Source organism: Maylandia zebra, linkage group LG22, assembly GCF_041146795.1.
Source record: "Maylandia zebra isolate NMK-2024a linkage group LG22, Mzebra_GT3a, whole genome shotgun sequence".
In the NCBI taxonomy this organism is placed as follows: Eukaryota; Metazoa; Chordata; class Actinopteri; order Cichliformes; family Cichlidae; genus Maylandia; species Maylandia zebra.
Window position 1 is genome coordinate 487,501 of NC_135187.1, and position 25,000 is coordinate 512,500.

General features: G+C 51.5%; 1 protein-coding gene across 6 annotated transcripts in view; it reads left to right on the forward strand.

The window, feature by feature from the left end:
• Positions 1–25,000, forward strand: part of LOC101475565 (semaphorin-6D) — a 114,684-nt gene that overhangs the window by 60,627 nt on the left and 29,057 nt on the right. For all 6 annotated transcript variants that reach the window (XM_024798330.2, XM_024798331.2, XM_024798328.2 and 3 more), the window contains 7 exons: positions 710–841; positions 953–1,108; positions 2,674–2,847; positions 2,921–3,061; positions 5,079–5,156; positions 11,702–11,760; positions 12,950–13,003. In XM_024798330.2, coding sequence (XP_024654098.2) covers positions 710–841; positions 953–1,108; positions 2,674–2,847; positions 2,921–3,061; positions 5,079–5,156; positions 11,702–11,760; positions 12,950–13,003 — 794 coding nt within the window. The remainder of the gene's footprint in view (positions 1–709; positions 842–952; positions 1,109–2,673; positions 2,848–2,920; positions 3,062–5,078; positions 5,157–11,701; positions 11,761–12,949; positions 13,004–25,000) is intronic.

Consider the following 25,000-nt stretch of genomic DNA (forward strand, 5'->3'; position numbering starts at 1 on the left):
GCGAGCAGGCGGGTTTTAGAAGATGAGTTATTGGGCCGTTATTTTGGGAAGGCGGGGCTTTTGGAGAGGTGGATTTTTGTTGGTGGAGCTTTTCAGTGTTTGTGATGGAGGTCACACCTCTGAGGACGTGCTCTCGGATGAGCCGGGGACAACCAGGGGACTTCAGGAAGTTTAGGAGAGGGCGTCGCTGGGAGGCTGGAGATGTGAATGTGTTACTGGAATGTGATTGGAGGACCGTTTTTTCTAATCTTGGCTGCATGATATCAGAGTGAAATGATGCACGGTCATATGAGGCACCCAGAAGCCCCGCCCATCTGCTGTTTAAAACTTCAGGACGGTGGGCTTAAAGTGGGAGGAGCTTAAACAGCCTGTTTTATCCAGTGTCAGGTAAAGAAGGATTATTCTGAACTGTGATTCATGCAAAGCCGCTCTGGGCCCGTTAAGATGGGAGCAGCGTGCTGGTGTTTGGACCAGTTTCCATGTTTCGTGCTGGATGTCTCCCGCCGCTCCCCACCCACATTTCTTCACAGACCTGTAGTACTCGCGGCGCAGCATTCGCCCTCTCTCAGCGAGCTGTCTGGATGATTTGAGTTTGGACTGAGCAGAGACGGCTCGTACTGTCTCTGCTCCATGAACGTCATTGTTGATGATGGTGTTTGTGATTGGTTGGACGGAGGTCTGCTGACTCGTGCCGTCCGTCTCTCTCCAGTATCCCCGGCTCGGCCGTCTGTGCCTTCTACATGGACGACATCGAGAAGGTGTTCAACGGGAAGTTCAAAGAGCAGAGGACCAGCGACTCCTCCTGGACTCCCGTACCCGACGAGCAAGTCCCCAGACCGAGGTGAGGACTAAATCCCAGTTTTCTTTCCGTCCCGCTTACTTAAACCCAGTTAGCTTTGTGTTTGTGACCAAGACGAGCTCTGACGTGTCTGCTTCATTCTTAAATGTCCAGGCCCGGTACGTGTGCAGGCGACGGCTCGGCTTCAGAATACAAATCGTCTGTTCAGTTCCCGGACGACACGCTGACCTTCATCAAGTCGTATCCTCTGATGGACGAAGCTGTTCCCTCCGTCAACGACCGGCCCTGCTTCACCAGGACGTCCAGCAGGTAACAGCAATGGTTCAGTGCTCTGATTGGTCAAATCGTATTGAGCTTCACTTCAGGGAACGATCACAGCCAGAGCTCAGGTTACCATGCCGACTCACGTTCCCGATGCAGGTGGAAGCTGATGTGTGAAAGTGTTTCAGTAAACCTCTGGTAACGCTTCAGCTTCAGCTGTGTTGGAGGCATCGTGTGGTCACGGTGAGTCCATTCCTGGTCTTCAAAGCTCAGCTGTGTTTTTGGCTGTAAATGGAGCCTGCGAGCTCATTCTGGCTGGTTTCCTCATCTCTTTTACCAAAATTCTGAATTCTGTTGCTGCGGATGTTTTATTCTTAGTTTTTCTTATTTGTTTTTGAGCTGAACTGGTGATTAATAAAGTCTGTTCTAGTCTTCTATTGTATTCTATCACACGACGCAACAGGAAAGTGATCTGCAGCGTTGAATGACCGAGCCGGTGAACTGTGGAGCCATCACAAGCTCCCTCACTGTTGAGATGAGTTTAGGAGTCACAGCAGCTCCTACCGCCTCCACCGTCCCCACACAACGCCTGGAGGATAATCATCGGTATCAGCTCTGATTAGTCGCCGGCTCACAGGAAGTTCTCGCTCTGTGGTGGCTCTGAAAGTCTCTGACCTTTTTCAAATGAGTTTCTGATGGATTGTAATTATCACTCTGGAATAGGAATCAGGCTCTTCTGCGTATGAATTAGCCTTTGCTCCACAACGCTCCAAGCTTTCACATACCAACAGTCTTTGTGATTCAGTAACAGGTAAAAACAGAAAGGAACCCTCCGTGGTTAAATCAAGGTCCCCAGAGGATGTTTCATGTCTTTATCCACTCCAATCATTTTCATTCACACTGATGCTTGACAGGCTTGAGCTTTATCCCGACCATATATGAAACTTAAAAGGTTCCACTTCCTTTGACTGAGGACGGGAACCTTGCTGTGTTCCCTGCCTCTGATGGACGTCCTGCACTGAGAAGAAACCATCTGTGTTTCCTTATTTTTATGTTTTCTTTCACCGTCTGTCTGACTAATACTCAGCGTCTGAATGAATGCAAACACAGTTAATATGCTCAAACCTTTTCTATAAACACCAAAGAAACACATACAAAATAAAAAATAGCAAGAAATTCATTTCAAGGACAAGATCCCGGATTAGCCCCCAATTGTGTCAGAGAGGAGGAGCTGTGTGAGGCTGTGAGGCAAAGATGGCACTTTATTGTTGCTATTGTTGCACATCCCTGCTGCATGGTTTGAACTGTTTTAATAGCAGCAGGATGAAAAGTGTTCACGGACTGTGTCAGTAAACAAAATCTGCCTATTTTTAAAGCAGTTATACCAAAAATGTGTTTTTAAATTAAAATCTCACCCAGTCACGGCAGAAATACTGTGTCAGTGATGAGAAGCAGCCCAAACCCTGAACCTCACTCTGGGTAGGGCCGTGGTCAGGGAGTGAAAGGCTGTCGTCCTCACAACCTCGCTCAGAATCACAAGCTCATCAGAGTAAAGAAAAACTGTCTGAATTCCCTCCGCAGAGAAAAGATTTCATCTTCTGTCTTCCTCGTAGGTCCAAGTTGACCCAGATTGTGGTGGATGTCTCTGCCGGGCCTTTCAAGGACCGGACGGTGATGTTCCTGGGCTCAGACGATGGGTGGGTCTTGAAGGTTTTGGCCAGCACCCATCCAAATGACAGCTTTGGATCCAAACTGCTGGAGGACATCGACGTCTACAACCCGTCCAAGTAAGACGTGCTTCTGAGGACGGGCGAATCCTCCTGTTCCTCTATTTAACCGACTGTCTCTGTTTGTGCTCAGGTGCAACGTTCAGGGTCAGGAGGACAGGAGGGTTCTGGGCCTGGAGCTCGATAAGGACCATCACGCCTTGTTTGTGGCTTTCAGCAGCTGTGTGATCAGAGTGCCGCTCAGCCGCTGCGCCCAACATGGAGCCTGCAAAAAGTACGAAATCTCAGACTTGCTGCGAGTCTGGTTTTATTTCATTGGTTTGGATTTCAGCTGGCCTGAAACGGCCTCACTCTGATAACTCTGAAACATCCAGAGACATTAGAGCTGAGGTACGACGCTTCATTTGGAAACATGGTGAATATTTCAGTGAGCGCTCGAGACAACGGAGACGAGCCCAATCAACACGGAGGAGAAGACGATGAAGAGATGGAGCTCGCTCCTAAATTAGAGCCCATTCATCACTGTACACACACACACACACACATATACACACATAAACACACACACACACACACACACACACACACACACACACGCGCACACACACACACACACACACACACACATATACACACATAAACACACACACACATACACGCGCACACACACACACACATACACACGTACACACACACACACACACACACACACACATATACACACACACACACATACAAACACACACACATAAACACACACATACAAACACACACACATAAACACACACACACATACACACACACACACATACACACGTACACACACACACACACACACACACACACACACACACACACATATACACACATAAACACACACACACATACACGCACACACACACACACATACACACGTACACACACACACACACACACACACACACACACACACATACAAACATACACGCACACACACAAACACACACACACACACACACACACAAACACACACACACACACACACAAACACACACACACACACACATAAACACACACACACACACACACACACACACACATAAACACACACACACACACGCACACACACACACACATACACACGTACACACACACACACACACACACACACACACACACACATACAAACATACACGCACACACACAAACACACACACACACACACACACATAAACACACACACACAAACACACACACACACACACACAAACACACACACACACACACATAAACACACACACACACACACACACACACACACATAAACACACACACACACACGCACACACACACACACATAAACACACACACACACACGCACACGCACACACATATAAACACACACACACACACACACGCGCGCACACACATATAAACACACACACGCGCGCACACACATATAAACACACACACGCGCGCACACACATATAAACACACACACACACACACACACATATAAACACACACGCACGCACATATAAACACACACGCACGCACATATAAACACACACGCACGCACATATAAACACACACGCACGCACATATAAACACACACACACACGCACACACACACACACACACACACGCACACACACACACACACACACACGCACACACACACACACGCTCTGGGTCTTTGTAATTACTGAGCAGGATCAATGAGTGCCAGCTCGTGTGATGTGTGAACACAGCTGCAGCGTACGGAGGCTCCCACCAGCCGTCTCCATCATGGAGACGCTAACAAAGACGTTCCACTCTCCTCCTCCTCCTTCTTCTCCTTCTTTTAGGTGACGTGGTCTCCTCCAACAGTTCACAGATCTGGAAGATGAGCAGATCTGAAGGTGTTTGCTGAAAGACTTTCCTAAAGGTTTAGGGCAGGGGTGTCCAACTCCAGGCCTCGAGGGCCGGTGTCCTGCAGGTTTTAAATCTCACCCTGGGTCAGCACACCTGAATCAAATGATTATTTCATTACCAGGCCTCTGGAGAACTTCAAGACATGTTGAGGAGGTCATTTATCCATTTAAATCAGCTGCGATGGATCAAGGACACATCTAAAACCTGCAGGACACCGGCCCTCGAGGCCTGGAGTTCCCTAGCCGTGCTTTAGGGGATCATTAGCCAGCGACGTTTAAAGCTCTCCCTGCTGCTCTGCAGGTGTTCTCAGAGCGTGCTGGGAGGCTCGTCTGACTGTGACTGAGTGATGAGGAAGAGCCCAAACTCTAACTGCTCCTCTTCCTCTCCTCCCTCTGCAGAGCTTGCCTGGCCTCTCGTGACCCATACTGTATCTGGCTTCGGACCGGGAGCTGCGCCAACGTTGCGCCGGGTTTCAAGTACGTATTATTTCCTGTTTCTGTGCCTGTGCCGCTCTCTCTTCCTTTTCTTTGCTCCGCCTCCTTTCAGCCTCCATCAATCCGATGGAGGCTGAAAGGAGGCCCCTCACCATAGACCAAACTGGTTTGGTCTATGGTGAGGGGCGTGGCCTCTGTGACTGACAGGTGGATGGTGACACAGGAGGCTCGTGTTGGTGCTGTTAGAGCCCGTTGGAGCATTCGTGGTAATCTGACCAATCACACGGCTGCTGTGAGGTTGCTGTGCTACCAGAGGCGGAGCTCCAGGTCTGCTGAATGAACTTTGAGGGTTGTGATTGGATGATACTCACAGGTATCTGTGTGTGTTTGCTGGAGCCTCGTGGTGAAAAATGTTTGCTTGCTTCTGTTAGAAACCATCATACCAGCACCAAGGTGATGTTGTCCATCTTTCATATACAGTCTGAGTGTTTACTGTGACGTCATCATCGTTAAACCGGAGACCGAGTCGGTCCTCTGTCGACATTCCCGGTGAAACATTTCAGGAAGCTCGTTCCGCCCCAAACAAACCGGCTCAGCGCTGAGAGGCTCGCAGGCTCCTCGAGAGAGCGCAGAGGCGTGAGTCAGAGGAACGTCTGCGCCGTGAACACGTTTCACCTCCGATCAGAGAGGCTGACGCTGATCTCTGCGGCGTCTGAGGCGTCGGGCTGAAGCACAAACTGCAGCATCCATGTGAATCCCCGCAGCACTGTGGACGGCCACGAAAAATGCCCATTTGAGACGCCGCGTGAAACGCTGAGGGAGAATCGGTGATGCGAGAGCTGCCTCGGCCAATCCCTGTCCAGCAGCAAAAACACTGTAAATGGAAGACGGCAAGCTTGTTTACCAGCTTTAACCATCTCAGCCTACACACACACACACACACACACACACACACACACACACACACACACACACACAGCGGTGTGTTCATCTCCTAATCAATAGGTCCATAGTGTCAGGTAGCTCGCGCCCACTCCACAGCTCTTGAGGGCCATCGATCGATCTGTGGACGCGGCGTCGGTTAGTCCGCCGGGTCCGCAGATCGATCTGATGTTGTTTTCATACGCTGGTCGGGGGAGGGGTGTTTCAGCCGCTGTAATATCATCAGCTGGGGTCCTCAGGCGGCAGGCGAGAGAACGATCACAGGAAGTGAGTGGAAACATCCCAAACTGTGAAACTGGAGCTCTTGGAAGAATCCTGCAGCTTCGGCGTGTCCTGAAGATAAAATCAGACACTTTGTGTTCTTTGAACTTATCTGCGCCTGAAACGAGTCGTCCTTGTTTCACAAAGGCAAACGGAGCTTTTCAAAATAAAGCTGTGCTCAGTGAATGATGTGAGGATGAAAGCATGTAAAGATGAAGCTCTGGTCGGATCAGTCTGAGCAAACATCTGGTCTGCACATGTGGAATAACTCAGATATTTCCTGCAGAAACACTGAAAATATCTTGACGATGAACGCAGCACGGCGCGGTTACAGTCTGCACGCTTTCCTAACACGCCTCATTTTGTACTTTCTTTTTCTCTGGAAGTGTCAGGGATTAGCTGGAAACACCGACGCTAATTTTTCCCTTCACACTCATTTGAGTGTGTGCTCTGTAGCACCGAGCCTTTCTCTCTTCATCACGAGGAATATTTGTTTCCTGTGAGTGTGTGCCGTCTGCAGGGACCTCTGCTTCGCTCCAAGCACACTTCACAAGAAAGGCTCGAGTCAGGAAGCCGCTCGCCTGGGAGCAAAACGCCGGCAGGGTGTTTGCACTCCGCCATGCTTCCTCCAACTCGTCCTGCGGCTGATTTGTTTACATCCATGCAAACGTGCAGACGGGCTCAATGTGTTTCAAGTGTACGACATCAGCTCATCATTTAACCTGAAATCACTTTATCTGAGCTTTATTCAGCACAGCATACAAGGCGTCATGTTACAGAGTGATGTGACGAGGCTTACAGGCGTGTTGCCTCTGCACATACGTGTGAAACTCAGAAACACCCTTCAGCTGCGATAACAGCTCTGCACATCAGAGGGCGCTCTGCAGCTTCCCCGCTGGCAGCACACAAACACACTGATCAGCTGATCCGAGCGGAGACGGTCACCAATACCTGCACACAGCAGGGGTTCAGGAAATGTTTCATGTCTCAGAGAAGAAAACTGTGATTTTTGACTCGTCCATAATCGGTGTTATTGATCAAATATCAGCCTGATCTATCGCTCTGGTGTCAGACAGGTTGAGTTTGTGGGTCTGCTTAGCCGTCGCCGTGCAGACTCGTTGCCTAGCTGCGCCTCACTGTGGTCCACTCACACGCCCGGCGTCCTGAGCTGTCACACCGCAGACGCTGCAGGTGGTTATTTATGATGACCATCATAGAGCTGACAGGAAATGATGGCGTCCTGCTCAGATGGCGGTGATGACGGAGGTGCAAACAGATGGTTTCAGTGTTTAGAGGAAGTCACACAGATGATCTCCACCACAGCAGCGTGAACGACACAGCGGGCGTTGCCATGCAGACGGAGCAGAGAGGATTTAAATGGACGGGGTGAGATAAAAAGGAAGCGAGCAAGGAAACGGAGAGCAAGGCGAAGCTGTGATGCAAGAGGTGGAAAGGAGGAAGATGAGAGAGGAGCAGCAGCACAAAGACAGAGGAAGAGATCTGTGTCAGGAAGACGTGCAGCCGGGTTTGTCGGAGAGATTCACGGCGCTCTGACTCAGCACTTTGGTCCGCTCACCGCAGCGTTTATGAGGTTCGTCTTGTTTAAAGTCGGGGATGGATATCTGTGGAGGACCACAGCGCTGACTCTGTGCTGACGACGGTGTTTTGTAGGATGTTTAAAACGTCTTCCTGACGCGTTGTCAGCGAGGCGTTCACGTGCAGTCAGAAATGTGGACGCTGAGTGTCGTTTCCTGGAGGATCAGAGAAAGAGTTTTGCTGCTGAGTCGTTCCAGTCGCCTGTTTTTGTCTCATTATTTTCTCACTGCTCTGCTGAAACTGAAGCTGATGTTTTGGACGTCTCATTGAAACCGAAGCACGCAGAAACCTCTGCAGCCTGAAGCCGGCACACCTGCCGGAGGCTGAGCTGCAGCTTCCGCTCTCAGAGGTGTTCCTGCAGAGCTGAAGGAGTTTCAGCCCCTCAAACTTCTGCTGAAAAGTAACAGATTCCCTCCGGGGAGAAGAAGGGATGAGTGAAGAGGAAGTTTAGCAGCTTATATAACTCCATGTGAAGACAGAAAATGGAGAAGCAGCTGCAGAATACTAAAAAAGGACAGCAGGAGGAGGAGGCAGGTAGAGAGCCAGTTACCTGAAAACATCCGTGTGGTTTAAAATCCAAACTGCACTCAGATGTTTAGGGGGCGCTCTCAGAGTCGGCCATGTTCACGCCGCTCCACCCTCCTCCCATGTCAATAACACGATCGATGAAGCATCAGCGACCCTCACAGGTCTGCCCACTTTACTGTAACAACGACTGATGACGTCATAAAACGACAGCAGCTGGAACAGCTGGCTGGGTCGCTCAGGTGGGTGATTAACGTTGCTCCTGCAGTCTGTCTGCACCTCTTATCAAGCAGCACGGCTCTGGCCTCCTCACGGCCCAAACACCTGCAGGAGACACACCTGAGCGGGTCCAGGGTTCAGTCCTGATGGTTCCACCATCGCTCTGGTCGGCATCGCAGTGCCTACTGTGTTTGACATCCCGGCTGGGAAAGGTCACATGGAGGACCGTTCATCAATGCCGGGCAGCGGTGGGCAGGGCCGGTGCCAGCAGCGTTTCCGTCCTGGGCGTGAATGTAACAGCGATGCTGTGAAAGCGCCTACGTACACATTTGTGTTCTTCAGCCGCACATGCCCGACCTGCCTCCACGCCATCAGCACCAAAACGCCATTCAGCATCAGCGGCGTTTTCTGGCTGACTGACGGAGTCTATTTCCATCCCCTCCTCCCCTCTGCGTGAGCGAGGCGTTCAGGTGCCTGAACATGGCTGGGATTTATAGCGACCTCCTCCTGTTCTCGCTCCTCACTTACAGCTCAGCCCACGCTGGTGGAAGCTGGAGCGAGCGCGGGGGTGGCACTCGCAGAGGTAAATATAGAGCGACGAGGAAGCGAGAGCAAAACGCTTCATAATAAATTCAGTTTAACGAATGTTCTGCAGCGCCCGCTCCTCCATAATTCATCCAACTTTTTTGGGTGGTGTGGTTTTATCTCTCTGGCGTGCAGACGGTCTGAGCGGGGAGGGAGAGTGTGCTCGCTGTGTACACAGGAAGCTCTGCAGACACACTCCCACGTGTGACGGCTTACAGGGGACTCCTGCTCGGGCGGCGCTGTGGGTCTGTGTGGCTGAGCTTCAGTGTTCAGAGGTGTTCCATCGAGGTCCATTGCACCCCAGCTCGGCTGAATCGTTCGACGGTATCTTCGCGCCTGAGGCGCCGGCGCCGTCCTTCCCTCTCAGATGTAGTAAGAAGAGGAACACAGGTGTCAGAGGTCACAGCGTGGACAGCACGTTTTACAGCGACGTGTTTTAGAGGCCTGCAGGTGTGTGCAGGTGACGTGTGAGGAGAACTCGGAGCCCTCAGGTGGTGTCAGGCCGCATCCATCACCTGCTGGTCGATCTCCCGTGAACACACTGACACCGGGTGGAGGAGGCGGTCTCCGTCTCAGCTGAGCTCTTTCCTGTAGCTTTCTGGGATATTCATGTGCTCCCCTTTGTTCCTCTCTCTGACACACCTGGGCAATAATAACGTTGTCACATGGTTTGTGGTGACGCGTTCGGTTCATTTAAGGTTTGGGAAGCATGGAAAACGTGCGCACGCGTGTCTCAGCGCCTCAGGAAACTGGCTGTGTTCCCTCTGTGGCTGTTGTGACAGCGTTGCATGTTTGGTCACATGTTGTTGTAAACAGTGAACATTCATCCAAATGCCTCTTTTTGTGTGTTTGTCAGTAAGTGATGAATCCATCAGACACAAAGCGGAGGAAGAGAGTAAGACAGCGAGCAGCTGCCGGACAGCTGCCAACCAGCAGGCGTGTTGGCCGTACGGGCAGAGCGTGGTAAAGAGAGCTGGAAACACGCGTGCCAGATGAAACTCGGGTGTGGGCTCGGTGCGATCGGGCTGATGAATGCTTCTGTCACAGATCGCAGCGGCGTGGCAAACCCAGCAGCTTTGTGGGCAAAGATTCCAACACCTGGAAACTCTGTGCCGGCTCCGTCTTCCTGTCGATGCTGGCTCGCTTTTCTTGTTGTTTGGAAGAAAAGCTTTGATCGCCGGACGCTGGGAGAGCGGCTCGGTAATAACTGCTGACAGATTTCAGATTTCCTGGTGAGCGTTTGAAGATGGCCCGTCTGTCCGACTGCGGTTAACGTCGAGATTAAACCTGTTCTTGTTCACACCTTCACCTGAGGCCTTTGAAGCTCAGGGTCACCTCCACGTGCACAGATGTGGAAGCCGGGCGTCCGTTGGTTATTTAGCTGTGCGTGTTTGAGCGGCACAGATCAGCTGAGAGGACGCTCACACGGCTGGTAGTGAGTCACAGCGGCAGGCAGGACAGCTGCTGAAAGCGGGTCGTACGTTCCGGCTTGGATACGCGTCCCAGCTTTCCTCTCAGCATCGTCTCCATGGTGATCATTCCTGCTGCCACCATCGTGACCCTCCCGAGCGATTGCTGTGGACGACCTTAGTCCTCGTGCGGAGGCCGATCCAGTCTCACAGTCAGAGGAGCGTAGGACACACACGGATGGTGTAAAGGCGGTGACATCATGGACGTGTGCGTACGTGAAGGCGTGACACATGTCGTAGTTTCAGGTTATTACTTTTGATCCCCAACTGAGAAGAAGTCAGTAAAAGCTGCTGATTGCCTGGGCGGAGGCTCTGAAACTGCACAGGTGACGGAGACGCTCTCCTGGGATTCATCAGACGTGTCGGTGATGCGGACAGCTGGGAGGAATGCACGCCGCGGTGATTGGACTGGGAATGTTGGGAAACTCGCTCCTGTGTTAACGTGTTTTATCTTTCTAACAGCCCACTGGTGTTTGTGTGGCGGCGGTACTCGCTCCACTTTTTTGTCCCGTGTGGCTGTGAAATCCTGATTTGTTGCCTCTTTAAAAATGGATTTGAAGGTCAGGTGGAGGCGCTGGTGGTGATGGAGTCAGAGACGGTAAACAGCAGGGACAAAACAGCGAGCAGGAGACGCCGAGCGGAAAGTAATTGACTTCATTTACAGGAGCTTTACTGATACTGTGTGTGTGTGTGTGTGCGCCTGTGTGCGTGTGTGTGTGTGTTTCATGGTCACTTCTTGTCCCCGTCTGTCTTTGGGCTGGACGACCTTCCTGCCTTTAATTGGACGAGCTCCTGTGGCCTTCGCACGGAGCCGTGCGCTGCAGATGAACCATGTGACAAAATCTGATTAAATGTTGTCCCAAGCCATCACCTGTCACCGATTAAGCTCCCCGGCAACAGTAACCAGCAGTGCAGCGTCTGGTTTTGTTCGATGTTTCACCGTCCTGATTGTCGTCTCCTCTCCTCCCTCTCCTTGTTCCGTGTCTGCAGGGCGGGGTTTGAGCAGGATATCGAGGGCGACCACTCATTTCATCCGGACAGCTGCCGCGGTGAGATAAACCTGCAGGTTACACCCACAGTGCGCACGATAACAGCTGTATGCGTGTTTGTGTGGACCAAGGGTCCTGCTTACCTGCACGGTTACACCAGACTGGTTCTATAGAGGGTACCCAACTCAGACGCTGCAATGATCCCTGCAAACATCCATCTATCTATTCATCCATCTATTCATCCATCCATTCATCTATTCATCCATCCATCTATTCATCCATCTATTCATCCATCTATTCATCCATCCATCTATTCATCCATCTATTCATCCATCTATTCATCCATCCATCTATTCATCCATCTATTCATCCATCTATTCATCCATCCATCCATTCATTCATCCATCTATTCATCCATCCATCCATCTACTCATCCATCTATTCATCCATCCATCCATCCATCTATTCATCCATCCATTCATCCATCCATCCATTCATCCATTCATCCATCCATCCATTCATCCATCTACTCATCCATCCATACATCCATTCATCCATCCATCTACTCATCCATTCATCCATCCATCTACTCATCCATTCATCCATCCATCTACTCATCCATCCATCCATTCATCCATCGATCTATTCATCCATTCATCCATCCAGTCATCCATCCATCTATTCATCCATTCATCCTTCTATTCATCCATCCATCTATTCATCCATCCATCTATTCATCCATCCATCTATTCATCCATTCATCTATCCACTCATCCATCCATTCATCCATCTATTCATCCATCTATTCAGTCATCCGTCTATTCATTCATCCATCTATTCATCCATCCATTCATCCATCCTGTTTTTTTAATCTATAATATAAACCCACACACACACACACACACACACACACACACACACACACACACACACACACACAGTATCTCTAATCCATCAGATCAGCTCAGCTCCTGTCAGCAGGTCTGATGAGAGGGGTCTGAGTTGAACTTTCAAAATAAGAGCAGCAGCACTGTAAGTAGAAATCTGCTACGAGTGGCATGGCTTTTTTTTTGCAGTGAACTGAACAGAGTTACCATGGCAACCTGCCCAAGTAAGGTCCATGTGTGACCATATGTCAAAGCGACGAACAGGAAGTGTGACACTCAGGTCTATGCACAAACACAGAGAGGTACAGGAAGTGAAGTGGAGAATAAATGAGATGAATCTGTTTTATTTTGAATCTGTGCAGCTGACGTGTTGGCTACGACACGGAACCAGGAGTCCACCGCCGACTCCGCCTACGGTAAGAAACCTTTCTTCTTCTGTTGTTAGTGTTGATCAGAGGGCTGTGGGTCCTCACAGTGACCGTATAAACATGACCTTTTGTTACCTACATATGCAAGCGGATTAAAGGTGTGTGTAAGGACAGGCCACAGGCCACAATATGAGCAAATACGTCCTGTTACCTTCTGCTTCTGACGCTAATGAAGGTCCAAGCACTGGATGACTTTAAGATTATTCAGATGGGAATTTGAGTTAAAACGTCTGTCAGCGAGCATGGAACCTGGAGGACGTGACTCTGAGGAACGTCGTCATCTGCTAACGAGCTCCGGCTTGACCGTTGACGTACAGTAGCTCGTCGCGCGGTTTGACATCATTACCCTCGCTAGTTCCCAGCCCCACAGATCAAACGCAGCTGCCTGCTCTGTATTCAGGCTGCAGCTCGGCTGCTACCTGCCTGTCAGGAGTCCTGCTGGGAAGCCGGCTGGCGTATTGTCATTCAGAGCGCCGGCAGACCCACGCAGTGAATCCATTAAGGCTCCCGGAGCTGCATTACTGTGATTAAAGCCGGAGAGGGGACAGGCGTGAACGTCGCTGATAGGCGCTCTACTTGACACCAGCCGACTTCGTCTTTCAGGAGTGCGTCGAGTGTTCTCGAGAGGCGGCGGCACGTCAGCAGCCACAATAGCAGTGATGAAATGGAGAAAGGTGAACGGAGCGGGTCACCGTGCTGCGAAGGGGAATCAGGAGGAAGTGAGGAGATGAAGGAGCGCATAGTAAAACATCACAGACGTAATCAGGTCTGACAGGCCGGCTGAGCTCCTGTAGGCCACGCCCTGTAAGCGACTGCAAGCCACTTTGGAGCCCACCTCCACCCCAGCTGTGCTCATGATGTCACTGTTTGATGGCTGTGATATGTGACTGAGTTATCACCTGCGTGTGTGTGTGTGTGCATGGAGCTGATATTAACATGTATGAGCCATGTGTGAGTCTCCAGTGGGAACTTTTCCTTGTTCACACGTCAGCCTCGGCGTGTCCTGTTTGTCGAGTGAAGCTGTGTTTGACATCAGGACCTCGAGTGTGACGAGCAGCATGTGAAACGTCGGTTTTTCTGAGCTGCATCCATGTGTGTGATGTTTGTGCACGCAGCAGTGCGAGCGTGATGCTGTGTGCACGCCGGCTGCGCTCAGGTGTTTGTGCACTTCAGCTCCGCCCCTCATTTGCCTCGTAAATCGGTGAAACGGCAGCAGGAAGCGAGCATAAAGCCGCAGCCTGCAGTCATGTACACGCCGGGTTAGAGAACAAAGACTTCCCCGTAATCAATACCCGTGTGCAGGCGATTAGCCCCGACTGACTGAAATGATTGTAGACGTAGCAGATGCGAAGCAGCGGGGACGCTCCGGCGTGCTCGCAGGGATTCGTCTCCTGACTCGAGCTAATCGTATCGTCATTAACTCTCCTTTTAGTTTCAGGGTTTATTGATGCCTGCGGGGATCGCACCGCAGCTCGATAAAGATGCAGGGTGACTCTGTCCGTGCTCGGCGCCGCACCCGTTTTTCACACTCAGTGTGGAGCTCTGATTGTAAGAGAGCTGCTGCTGCTGCCCTGGTGGCCTGATAGCAGGCACCTCCTTCATAATGGTGTCTGAACCATTAACTTCCTGGTGTCGGGCAGCCGGGTGTGAAGGACTCAGACAACAATGAATGAGTGATGTTTGAGCACACGTTCATCCACAGCGCCACGCTAGAGTGGCTGTCGTTACTGTAATGACATCGTTTTGCAGGGAACGGTTCCCATAACGACGTTTTCTCTGCAAATTGGTTCTTTAATGCCGTGCGACGCAGCCCCGTGGACTCGCTGCACTGAGATTGGCCTCATGCAGCAGTGCACTCTTTTCATTAGAGGAGCGCCGGTGTTCTGGGAATCCATCCTACCTGACAAACCATCCTACCCGTTGTTTCTGCGCATGCGCACAACACGAAATGAAGTGCCAAACCATCCTACCTTTGTGAATGTGAGCTACAAGCATACTCTGATGGGCAACGTTAAGTGGCAAACCGTCATACCTACTTAAATTGTGCTGGAATTGCTCTGTGACAGCAGAAATGTGCATAAACTACTTACTGTAGGACGATTTGTCAGAACACCGGCGCTGTGAGTCGTGCAGACGCCGGTGCTTCCTGGGTGACGTGACTGCGGTTTGTGCGCGTTCCTGATCGTAGGACGGCCGATCCAGGAAATGAAGTTTGTGCTGTTAGCGTGGGTCCGACAGACCGGGCTCCGGTCGGAGCTCACACGCCTGTCAGACCGACAGGCGTCACGGATGATGATGGAAAACCACGAGAACGATCATCAAACTTCTCAGCTGCTGGTTTGCGATGTCAGTTTGTCCTGCTGACGGGACACGCGTGAACTCGTCCTCACCGAGAAGCGAGCGCCGCGATCGGCCGCGGACCCAAGCGGTCTGAGGGGGTTTGTGCTGCCGCGGGGAGGAGATGGCGTCCGGCGTTCTTCCATCTTTTTAATGACATGAAAGTGAGCGCTGACATTTAAAGGATGCTCGCAGCTCTGACCTGTTCAGTGTCTTATGGTGACATTTGTTTGAAGGTTTGTCAGAGATATCTCAGAATCACTTCTCTGATCCTCCAACTGCATCAGTGGCTCCCAACAAAGACTGTATATAAAAGATGGAGGCTCACCTGCAGCTCTAACACCTGGCTCCTGGCTCCTCCCTGTATCTGAAACCTCGCAATACGCCCCCCATCAACCTGCGCCTGTAGCATGTCAGCTTCTTAGGACGGAATGGACGAACAGTACTCACGGTATTTGGGTACTCAGTACTCACAGTACTCTCAGTACTCACAGTAACCCCAAATTGCTCTCCGATGCATCCACCGGAGTATGAATGTGGGTGAATGCACAAGTTGTGTAAAGCAATTTGATGCTCAGAAGAGTAGAAAAGCGCTATATAAGAACCAGTCCATTTACTCAGGTACTCAGTACTCACAGTACTCGCACTTCTCTCAGTACTCTGAGTACTCTACCTGGTGCTGTGAGTTTCTTCAGCAGTCTGTCTCTGTGAGATCCGCAGAGCTCGCGGCGCTCACCTTAACCTGTTGCAGCTGATCATGTGACATCTGTTAGCAGGGGCGGGGCCTCGAGCTGTCTGCTCAGGGGTCACATTCATATCACCATAGCAACGCTGTTAGTGATCACACACACACTTTCAGCCTGCATCGCTGCTGTAGCTCACAGGAGCGTGGGAGGTTGTTGTTATAGGGCTTTGGAGCGTGATGTCACGGGGGTGGGCGTGGAAAGGATTTTGGCCCGATCTGCCATTTTGGGGGTCTAAGTAAGGAGCGAAAGCATAGTCATGGTTCGTACTTGCTGTGCGGTCGGCTGCAATGTTCGATCTTACGACCGGCACGGGAATAAGTTTGGATTGTCTTTTTATGCTTTCCCAACCTGGAAGCAACATGAAGGAGCTCATGTATCGGATGTTACCAAACGAAGGCGTCTAGCCTGGATAGCAGCCGTGAGACGAGCTGATATCAAGTTCTGTTACGTCTCCAGATATCAGCTGGTGTGCTCAAGACATTTTCATTCCGGTAAGTTCTAAATATGTTCACATCACACTTTATAGCTGAATAATATCATCGCTGGTGGTCTCAGAAGTTATAGAAATTGCGATCAAACATAGAATGGAGTGACTTGATTGGTTGATGTAAAGACAATAAATGAAATGAGACAGGAAGGACACAAATTGGCGTTAATAATTATCAATGTGTTAATTTGCATGTACTTTACAATTATGGGCATATAATATGATAACGATATTTTAGCAGTTAAATGATAAATGTGTAACATTAATTATGGTGGGGGGTGGAAAATGGCTATTTCACTCGGTGCACTCCAGCTGACTTACTTTGACGACGTACTCAGAGTTTGGCGGCTTGAAAATAGCCAAATCTTGCACCCAGCCATTTGTAAATTGGATGTGCGCCTCCAGTGACTTGTAATTACGAAACTGGTTCGCTGTGTAAGCGCTTACTCCACAAACAAGATACGTGAAGATATCGGGGTAGGACAGTGGCGGTAAGTCGTCTGGGTCTTTACTCCTCTGCCGTATTTCAAATGGGTCCAGATTTGTGATGCACTCTATTTTTTTTCAAGTACCGCTGCTTCGCCTCTGGACGCAATCGGTCTCTATACCGTCCGTTTTCTTTTGAGCTGCTTTTAAGCATGTTTCTTGTCGTCGTCGTTCCAACACAGTGTGTTTGTTTTGATTCGTAGACACCGAAAATGGAGCTGCGCTCCCACAATGCATTGCGGCGTGACGTCAACTCCAAAGCCCTATTGGGAGCTGCTGTTACTGTGTGTGTGTGTGTGTGTGTGTGTGTGTGTGCGCGCGTGCGTGGTGGGGGGGGTGCACCTCCCCGCCGGCGAGCCTCAAGGTTTACGAGGACGCTCTGAGACGTGTGACCTGTAGTTTAGCTGCAGACTTTGTTGTGCGTGTCGTGTTGCAGCTCAGGACGGCGTGAACGAGCACCGCCTTTATCTCTGTGGTAGAAAGCAGTAGCCTCGCCACACGCCCTCCAGAAGAGACGACATCCTAATTACAGTGTGTGCGCCGACGACACCGAGCGTGTGATTACAGCAGCGCGCTGACGGCTCCAGCGCACAAAAACAAAAGCGTGTGTGTCGCCTAAAGTGTGAAGCGTGTGTGATCATGTGTTTGCCAAATGCTTTGGCGAGAGCGTTTGCATCTCAGAGTGTGTGAGAGCAGGAAAAAGAGCCGTCACAGTGTGTTAAAGTGCTTTTTAATGAGCTGGAGCTCTTACAAATGGACTGAGCGTGTCGTGTGGCTCACGCTGAAAAGGCGGCGATGAGAGCTGTTAGGAAGCAGCCAGAAGCTGTTGTGTTGACGCTAATTGTCTTCATTTTCTCCGACTGAAAGCAGCTTCGCTGGACAGATTTCAGGCGGCCGTTTGTTGCTAACGAGCGCCCGCCTTCTTCAAGTGATGGCGCTGATAGCTTTGACGCTTCCGGCTCTCAGAACAGGAAGTGACAGGGAGAGTGAGACAGGGGGTGAGCTCTGTGTGTGATGGTGCTGGGTGTCTCCACCCTGCAGTGGCTCTGGTGCTTAGACATGGTCACAGGTGAGGGGAGGAGCAGAGTGTGATGGTGACAGCGTCACCTAGACCAGCCCTCGCCCCAAAAACGTATGCTGGAGTTTTCCTCCCCACTGTCGCCAAGCGCTTGCTGGCCTGTTATGGTGCAATTGTTGGGGTTTCCCTGTGTTATTCCAGGGGCTCTACCTTACAGTACAAAGCAGCCTGAGGCAGGCGTCATCATGGAGAAGTGATGGAACTGTGTCACAGCGGGGACACAGGGAAACACAGCAGGGACACAGGGAAACACAGCGGGGACACAGGGAAACACAGGGGGGACACAGCGGGGACACAGGGGGGACACAGGGAAACACAGCGGGGACACAGGGAAACACAGGGGGGACACAGGGAAACACAGGGGGGACACAGGGAAACACAGCGGGGACACAGGGAAACACAGCGGGGACACAGGGAAACACAGGGGGGACACAGGGAAACACAGCAGGGACACAGGGAAACACAGCGGGGACACAGGGAAACACAGGGGGGACACAGGGAAACACAGGGGGGACACAGGGAAACACAGCGGGGACACAGGGAAACACAGGGGGGACACAGGGAAACACAGCGGGGACACAGGGAAACACAGCGGGGACACAGGGAAACACAGGGGGGACACAGCGGGGACACAGCGGGGACACAGGGAAACACAGCGGGGACACAGGGGGGACACAGCGGGGACACAGGGAAACACAGCGGGGACACAGGGGACACAGCGGGGACACAGGAAACACAGCGGGGACACAGCGGGGACACAGGGGACACAGCGGGGACACAAGGAAACACAGCGGGGACACAAGGAAACACAGCGGGGACACAGCGGGTCACAGGGAGACACAGCGGGGAAACAGGAGGACACATGGGGACACAGGGGGCACAGCGGGGACACAGGGAGACACAGGGGGACGAAGCGGGGCACAGGGAGACAGCGGGGACACAGGGAGACACAGCGGGGGGACACAGGGAGACACAGCAGGGCACAGGGAGACACAGGGGGCACAGTTGGACACAGGGAGACACAGCAGGGATACAGCGGGTACACAGGGAGACACAGCATGGGCACAGGGGGACACAGGGAGAGACAGGGGGACACAGCGGGGACACAGGGAGACATAGCGGGGATACAGTGGGTACACAGGGAGACACAGGGGGGCACAGGGAGACAGCGGGGACACAGGGAGAGACAGCAGGACACAGGGTGGCACAGGGGGACACAGCGGGGACACATCAGAGGACACATGGAGACACGGTGGGGACACAGGGGGGCACAGGGAGACATAGCGGGGATACAGCGGGTACACAGTGGGACACAGGGAGACAGCGGGGACACAGGGAGAGACAGCGGGGACACAGGGAGACACAGGGGGACACAGCGGGGACACAGTGGGGGCACAGGGGGGACACATCAGGGGACACAGCGGGGACACATCAGGGGACACAGCGGGGACACAGCAGGGGACACAGCGGGGACACAGTGGGACCCAGGGAGACACAGTGGGGGCACAGGGGGACACAGCGGGGACACAGTGGGGGACAGGGGAGTGGGCACCTCAGTGTGTGTGTGTGTGTGTGTAGCACCTATAATGACTTCGTGAGGATGCCTCCATCACAGATCTTTTGGATTTTGAGACATGATGCTGAGGTTGGCTAAAGGTGAGAATGAAACATGAGTTCAGGTGAATGTAGGACACTTTGAAGTGCCGATGACTCGTCTGTGTTTCTCTTCTTCAAACTTCAAAAAGCTGTTTGACTTTTCCAGCACCGAGTCAGCAACGAGGGGCTTCATTAGAAGGTCCTCACAAACATGCCAGGACAAACACCTGTGTGTGTGTGTGTGTGTGTGTGTGTGTGTGTGTGTGTGTGTGTGTGTTTTTGCTGCTGTCTCTTTGCTGACCTTCCCTCATCAGTCTTGATTGACTTGACCAATCAGCAGTCTGCAGTCTCTTCACGGCACACACACACACACACACAGTGAGACACCCACATAGATTGATCTGGTCGATGAAAACACAATATGGAGCTCAGTGGGAATCAATCAACAACAAGAAGCACACAGCCGGAGGTGTTTCACACCGTTAGGTGTGTGTCCGTGTGTGTACACGGTACATGTTGTGTACATATAAGCTCATATATATCTTGTGTATACAAAGTGCAGGTCTCTGGCGTCACTGGGCGGATGGATACGTGATGTCTCCACAGTTCATCCAAACAGGCGAGCTGCGTCTGGTTCGACGGCGCCCTTGGGCGTGTGTGCTGCTGTTTCTGAGGCGGGCACAAAGCCAATGTCTCTAAATGTTCCCCGTCGGTCGTCTGACCTCTGAGCGTGGCGCTGGGAGGGGCCAGCTGTTTACCTCTGTGCAGGTGTGAGGAAGATGATGCTCGGCGCTAAGCTAACAGAGACGGGAAGGAGCCTGCGCTCTCCTGCTCCTGCCGAGCTGAGCAGGAGAGCGCAGCGTGGGGACTGAAGACGCCGTTTTATGTTGTTTCCCGCACATGAAGGAAAGCAGCTGTTTAATACGTCAGCTGAGAAACCGGCAGCGTGGCAAGCTTCATACGTGTCTGATGACAACGGTGGACGTCATCAGGGTAACGTAATGAGTGAGGGCAGCTTCAGACCTGAAAGTGTGACGGAGTGTAGAGGACGCACACATACTCCACAAAGGAAATGGACTCACGTGTCCTGACAAAGATGCCATTAAATGCCACTAAAGGCTTGAGCGTACTAATACTCAGTGCTGCCTGCATCATCACTCCGTCACCGTGGTTACTTTCATGTTGCTGTGGCTGCAGCTGCTGATGGCGAGCGTTGTGTCAGAGCGCACTCAGAGGTTTGTTTCCCGTAAGTCGAGCTGCTGAACGATGCATCAAAAATAGCAGCAGCTGAAAATCCAATCAAAACTGGAGCTCAGAGGAAGCTGTGAGCCCACAGCCTGACTCTGTGAACATGACCCTGTAGTACCATGTCACCCTGTTAGAGCACTTCACTCTCGCACTGCAGGCCTACTTGTTGTTCCTGGAGTATTTAAAAGTAGAGGCAGAGCCTTCAGCTTCTGTGGAACCAGCTTCCAGTTTGGATTCAGGAGACACTATCTCTACTTTTAAGATTTCCTTTTTGCTAAAGGCTGCAGCTGCTCGGCTGCAGCTGCGGTTTCACTTTCTTTAATGACAGAGACGATCCCAAATCCAGGAAGTTTACTGACGTCATAAAAACTGTTGCTGAGATGTTTTCTCTCATTTTACAAGCTGAAGGTTCATATTCGGACCTTTAAACACCTGAAATTCTGCATGTGGCTCTGCGATGGTCAGCACCACAGAGGCCACGGCAGGTCAGTCCATCACCATCATCATCATCATCAGGGCCTAATGTGGTGCTTTACCACACTCGCGTGGACGGATCCAGAACATCGTCCAATGAGAGCGCGTTTCTCCCGTCTGCAGAGCGACATCAGAGCCGATCACAGGGACGCACAAGCTTTCTGGAGTAAAATAAAAAATGAAATGTGCGGCTTCTATTTGGGAAACAGAAAGTTGCAGCCAGCAGCAGCTCGTCCACACGTACCTGAGAGCACCTGAGATCATTTACAGTCTGAACATAATCCTAGCTGAGGTCCAGCTAGAGCCGTGTGCTGTAGGCCCTGTCGATTTCAGGTGTTGGTTAAACAGGAAGGATCCTCCCAGTTTCACTTCCTCAGCTGGTACGACGGCATCATTGTTATTCACCACACACCTGACACACGCACGCTGTAGGAGTGTGTCAGGTGTGAATTATCTGACCTTTACAGTCAGCAGGATTGTGTGTGTTTCAATGGCAAAGCAAAAAATTCAAACTTGACAAGGTCTCTCCTCTCTTCCTGTCTCCTCTCTTCCTGTCTCCTCTCTTCCTCTCTCCTCTCTTCCTGTCTCCTCTCTTCCTCTCTCCTCTCTTCCTGTCTCCTCTCTCCTCTCTTCCTGTCTCCTCTTTCCTCCTTCATCTGCACTCTCTCTCTCTCCCCCCTTTAATCCATGTCTGTCATTGCTCGCTCTGTCTCTCCTTCATCGCCCTCCTCGCTGCTCCCTCCTCCTCCTCAGCCTCTGTCACTGGTGTCTGGCTCAGTGTGAATACCAATGGAGAATGAGTGGGCGAGAGAGCAGCAGAGGCAGAGAGAGAGCATGCTAATAGGGCAGAAGTTTCTGGAGCTTGACTCCCGCGTTTGGCTCGTCCGCCTTGGCCTCAGAGCCGCCGCTCACGCCTTCTGAGGAGGAGCGACAGATGTGCGAGGCGTCTGCACTGAAGCACAGTCAGCCATCAGAGTAGCAGAGGCTCGGCTGTTTTCTCAGAGGTCTAAAACGACATTTATCTGCCGTCTTTGTCACCGCATAGTCATAAATCAACACAGTGCACGTTAGCTAAAACATGCCGCTAGCAACCAGGCTAACTTAGCATGCTAGCGTTACAGCTGTATCCTTGAGCTAAAACTCATGAAAAGCTTCAGTTGGCGAACTCGGCCCTCTACGTGACTCACACCCAGCGAGTCTGATATCACACGGGCCAAAACGCAGCAGTTCGGTCATATTCGGACTTATGGCCTCAGGAAACTTTCAGGGTCATGCTGGGAGGAGCTGTGATCACACATGCACACGCCTACGTCACCACGCCGTGCACACCCACACACACGCAGACTGAAAACACAGGCAGGAAAAAGGGTGTTTTGGTGAAATCCAAAAGCATTTAACACATAAGCTACAGCTACATCCTCTGACACCACCTTACATCCACCTGTAACGCAGTCTTCAGCCCGTGTGACCTCACTGAGTCACATGATGACAGAGTGGGTCACTGACTCTTAGGACCTCCCCCTCTGGGGTGAGACAGCTGCAGTGCAGATGTTTCAGACGTGGAGGTGCCGCTGCGTGTCAGTGTTGCGCGTCCCTAAAGCCAGACTTCCTCTCTTGGCGGCCGGTACGCCACAGCGATGCACCCCTGGCTCTGACGTCCTCACACTCAGGTCACACATCCGTCTGCGTGTCGCCGTGCCGTCAGTCGTGCAGTTAATCTTCTTCCTTACAGAAGTGTTTTTAATCATGGGTGCGATGGCTTCGTGCTGAATCTGCTTAGAGTGGCTCATTTGTTTGATTGATTTCACTTGATTTTCTGGGACAGGAAGAGCTCGTGTATTGATCTGAGCTGCAAAGAGGAGACAGGAGCGAGCAGAGGAGTATGAGGAGAGAGATGGAGAGAGATGGAGGGAGGCATAAAGCCGTATGAGGCAGACAGATAAAAGGACACAGAGAGGGAAAAGCTGAAGTTTCAGAGTGAAAGAAAAGAGCAAACAGTGACAGAAGAAGCGAGAAGACTGCACCCAGAAGATTTCACCCGCCACGCCACAAAGTTGTTTTTCCAATCCAGGCTGACAGCAGAGAGGGAGGAACTTTGAAAGTGACGGAGCAGAGAGAGACAGAAACAAAGAGCGAGGGCAGAGAATGAAACACTTCTGTGTTGGGCTGTAATTAGCATAATATTTTTCTCTGTGCGTCTCCATCATCCTATTTATATCTGTCAGAGCGAAGGACGGAGATGAAAGAGTGCAAATAACGAACATGAAATCGTGGCTGTTAGACACAGGGGAGTGTGTGTGTGTGTGTGTGTGTGTGTGTGTGTGTGTGTGTGTGTGTTAATCCTGGCTGGACGTGTAATGACTGTTCGCTCTATTTCAACAGTATTTTGCATAAAAGACAAATTTGTTCCACGGTGTCTCGTATCAAAGTGAAGCTTCGGAGGCCCCGGGGCGATGCTGGCTTTGAGGTTAGAGATGGTTGCCAGTTCGAGTCCTGCGCCAGCAGGGAATGGGAATAAACCCCTCCCCCCTGACGACCAGCAGTGCAGGGCGTGAAATTAGCTTTTTGTTTCTGGGGGTATATTTGGCCCTTTGATCGGGTTTTCGGGGATGAGCAGCTCCTTCTGAGCGACTGAGACGAGCTATGAAATAATAAGAGGGAGCGAGCGGCGCCGAAAAGCAGCACGCCGCTTAAATGTGATGCATCGAGCTGCAGCAGGCGTCACTGAAAACCCTCACCTCCTGGTAATGAGGCGCTAAGGTGGGAGTCTATGGGTGGGACCCAGAAACAAGCTAGCTTGCATGCTAGTTCCAGCGTAAATGCGTTTTTACTGCAGCTGCTGTCGGACGCTTACCTGCCGACGGCCAGGTGAACAGCTCAGTATCATAACACCTGTGCTGGATTACAGGGGTGACGCAGACCCACAGATATCAGCTGTTTGACGATATCACAGCGTTAGCATTGATAACAGCTGATGCATGAACATAAAGTGAGGTAGAGAATGCTACAAGTGTCCACTAGAGGGCGCTCTGCAGCTGACCCGTTGACTGCACACGGCGGGCTGCGACAGGTGAACGGGATCATTTTTCAGATGCTTGGTCAGGTGACTGTGTTTGGTGTGTCAGACGTTTACATGGCCAAACATCGCTGAGAGAAACAGCCATCCGGCTCAACCTCAGCCGCTCCTCACATGTCAAACTCCATCAGCACTCCGGAGGGTTTCCCCCTAAACGCTCCTGATACGTCTTTGAAATAAAACGTTCCCTCCTGATCCTGCTACAAAGAGAGGTTTACAGCCAGGTTTCCATTCGCCCTCTAACATCTGCTTTATTGAAACGATCCATCAGCGCGTAAACAGGACGGCTTCGTTCGCTTCAGCAGAACAAATAAAGGCTGAAGTGGAAGCATGTAAAATCATCCCTGAGCCTCGGAGACCTTTCCTGCCACCAGTCAGCAGCTGAAGGCGTTCGGAGCGAGCACCGAGAGCGTCCGCGAGGTAAATCAACCTGTCAGTCAGCCGGTCTGCGGCGCGC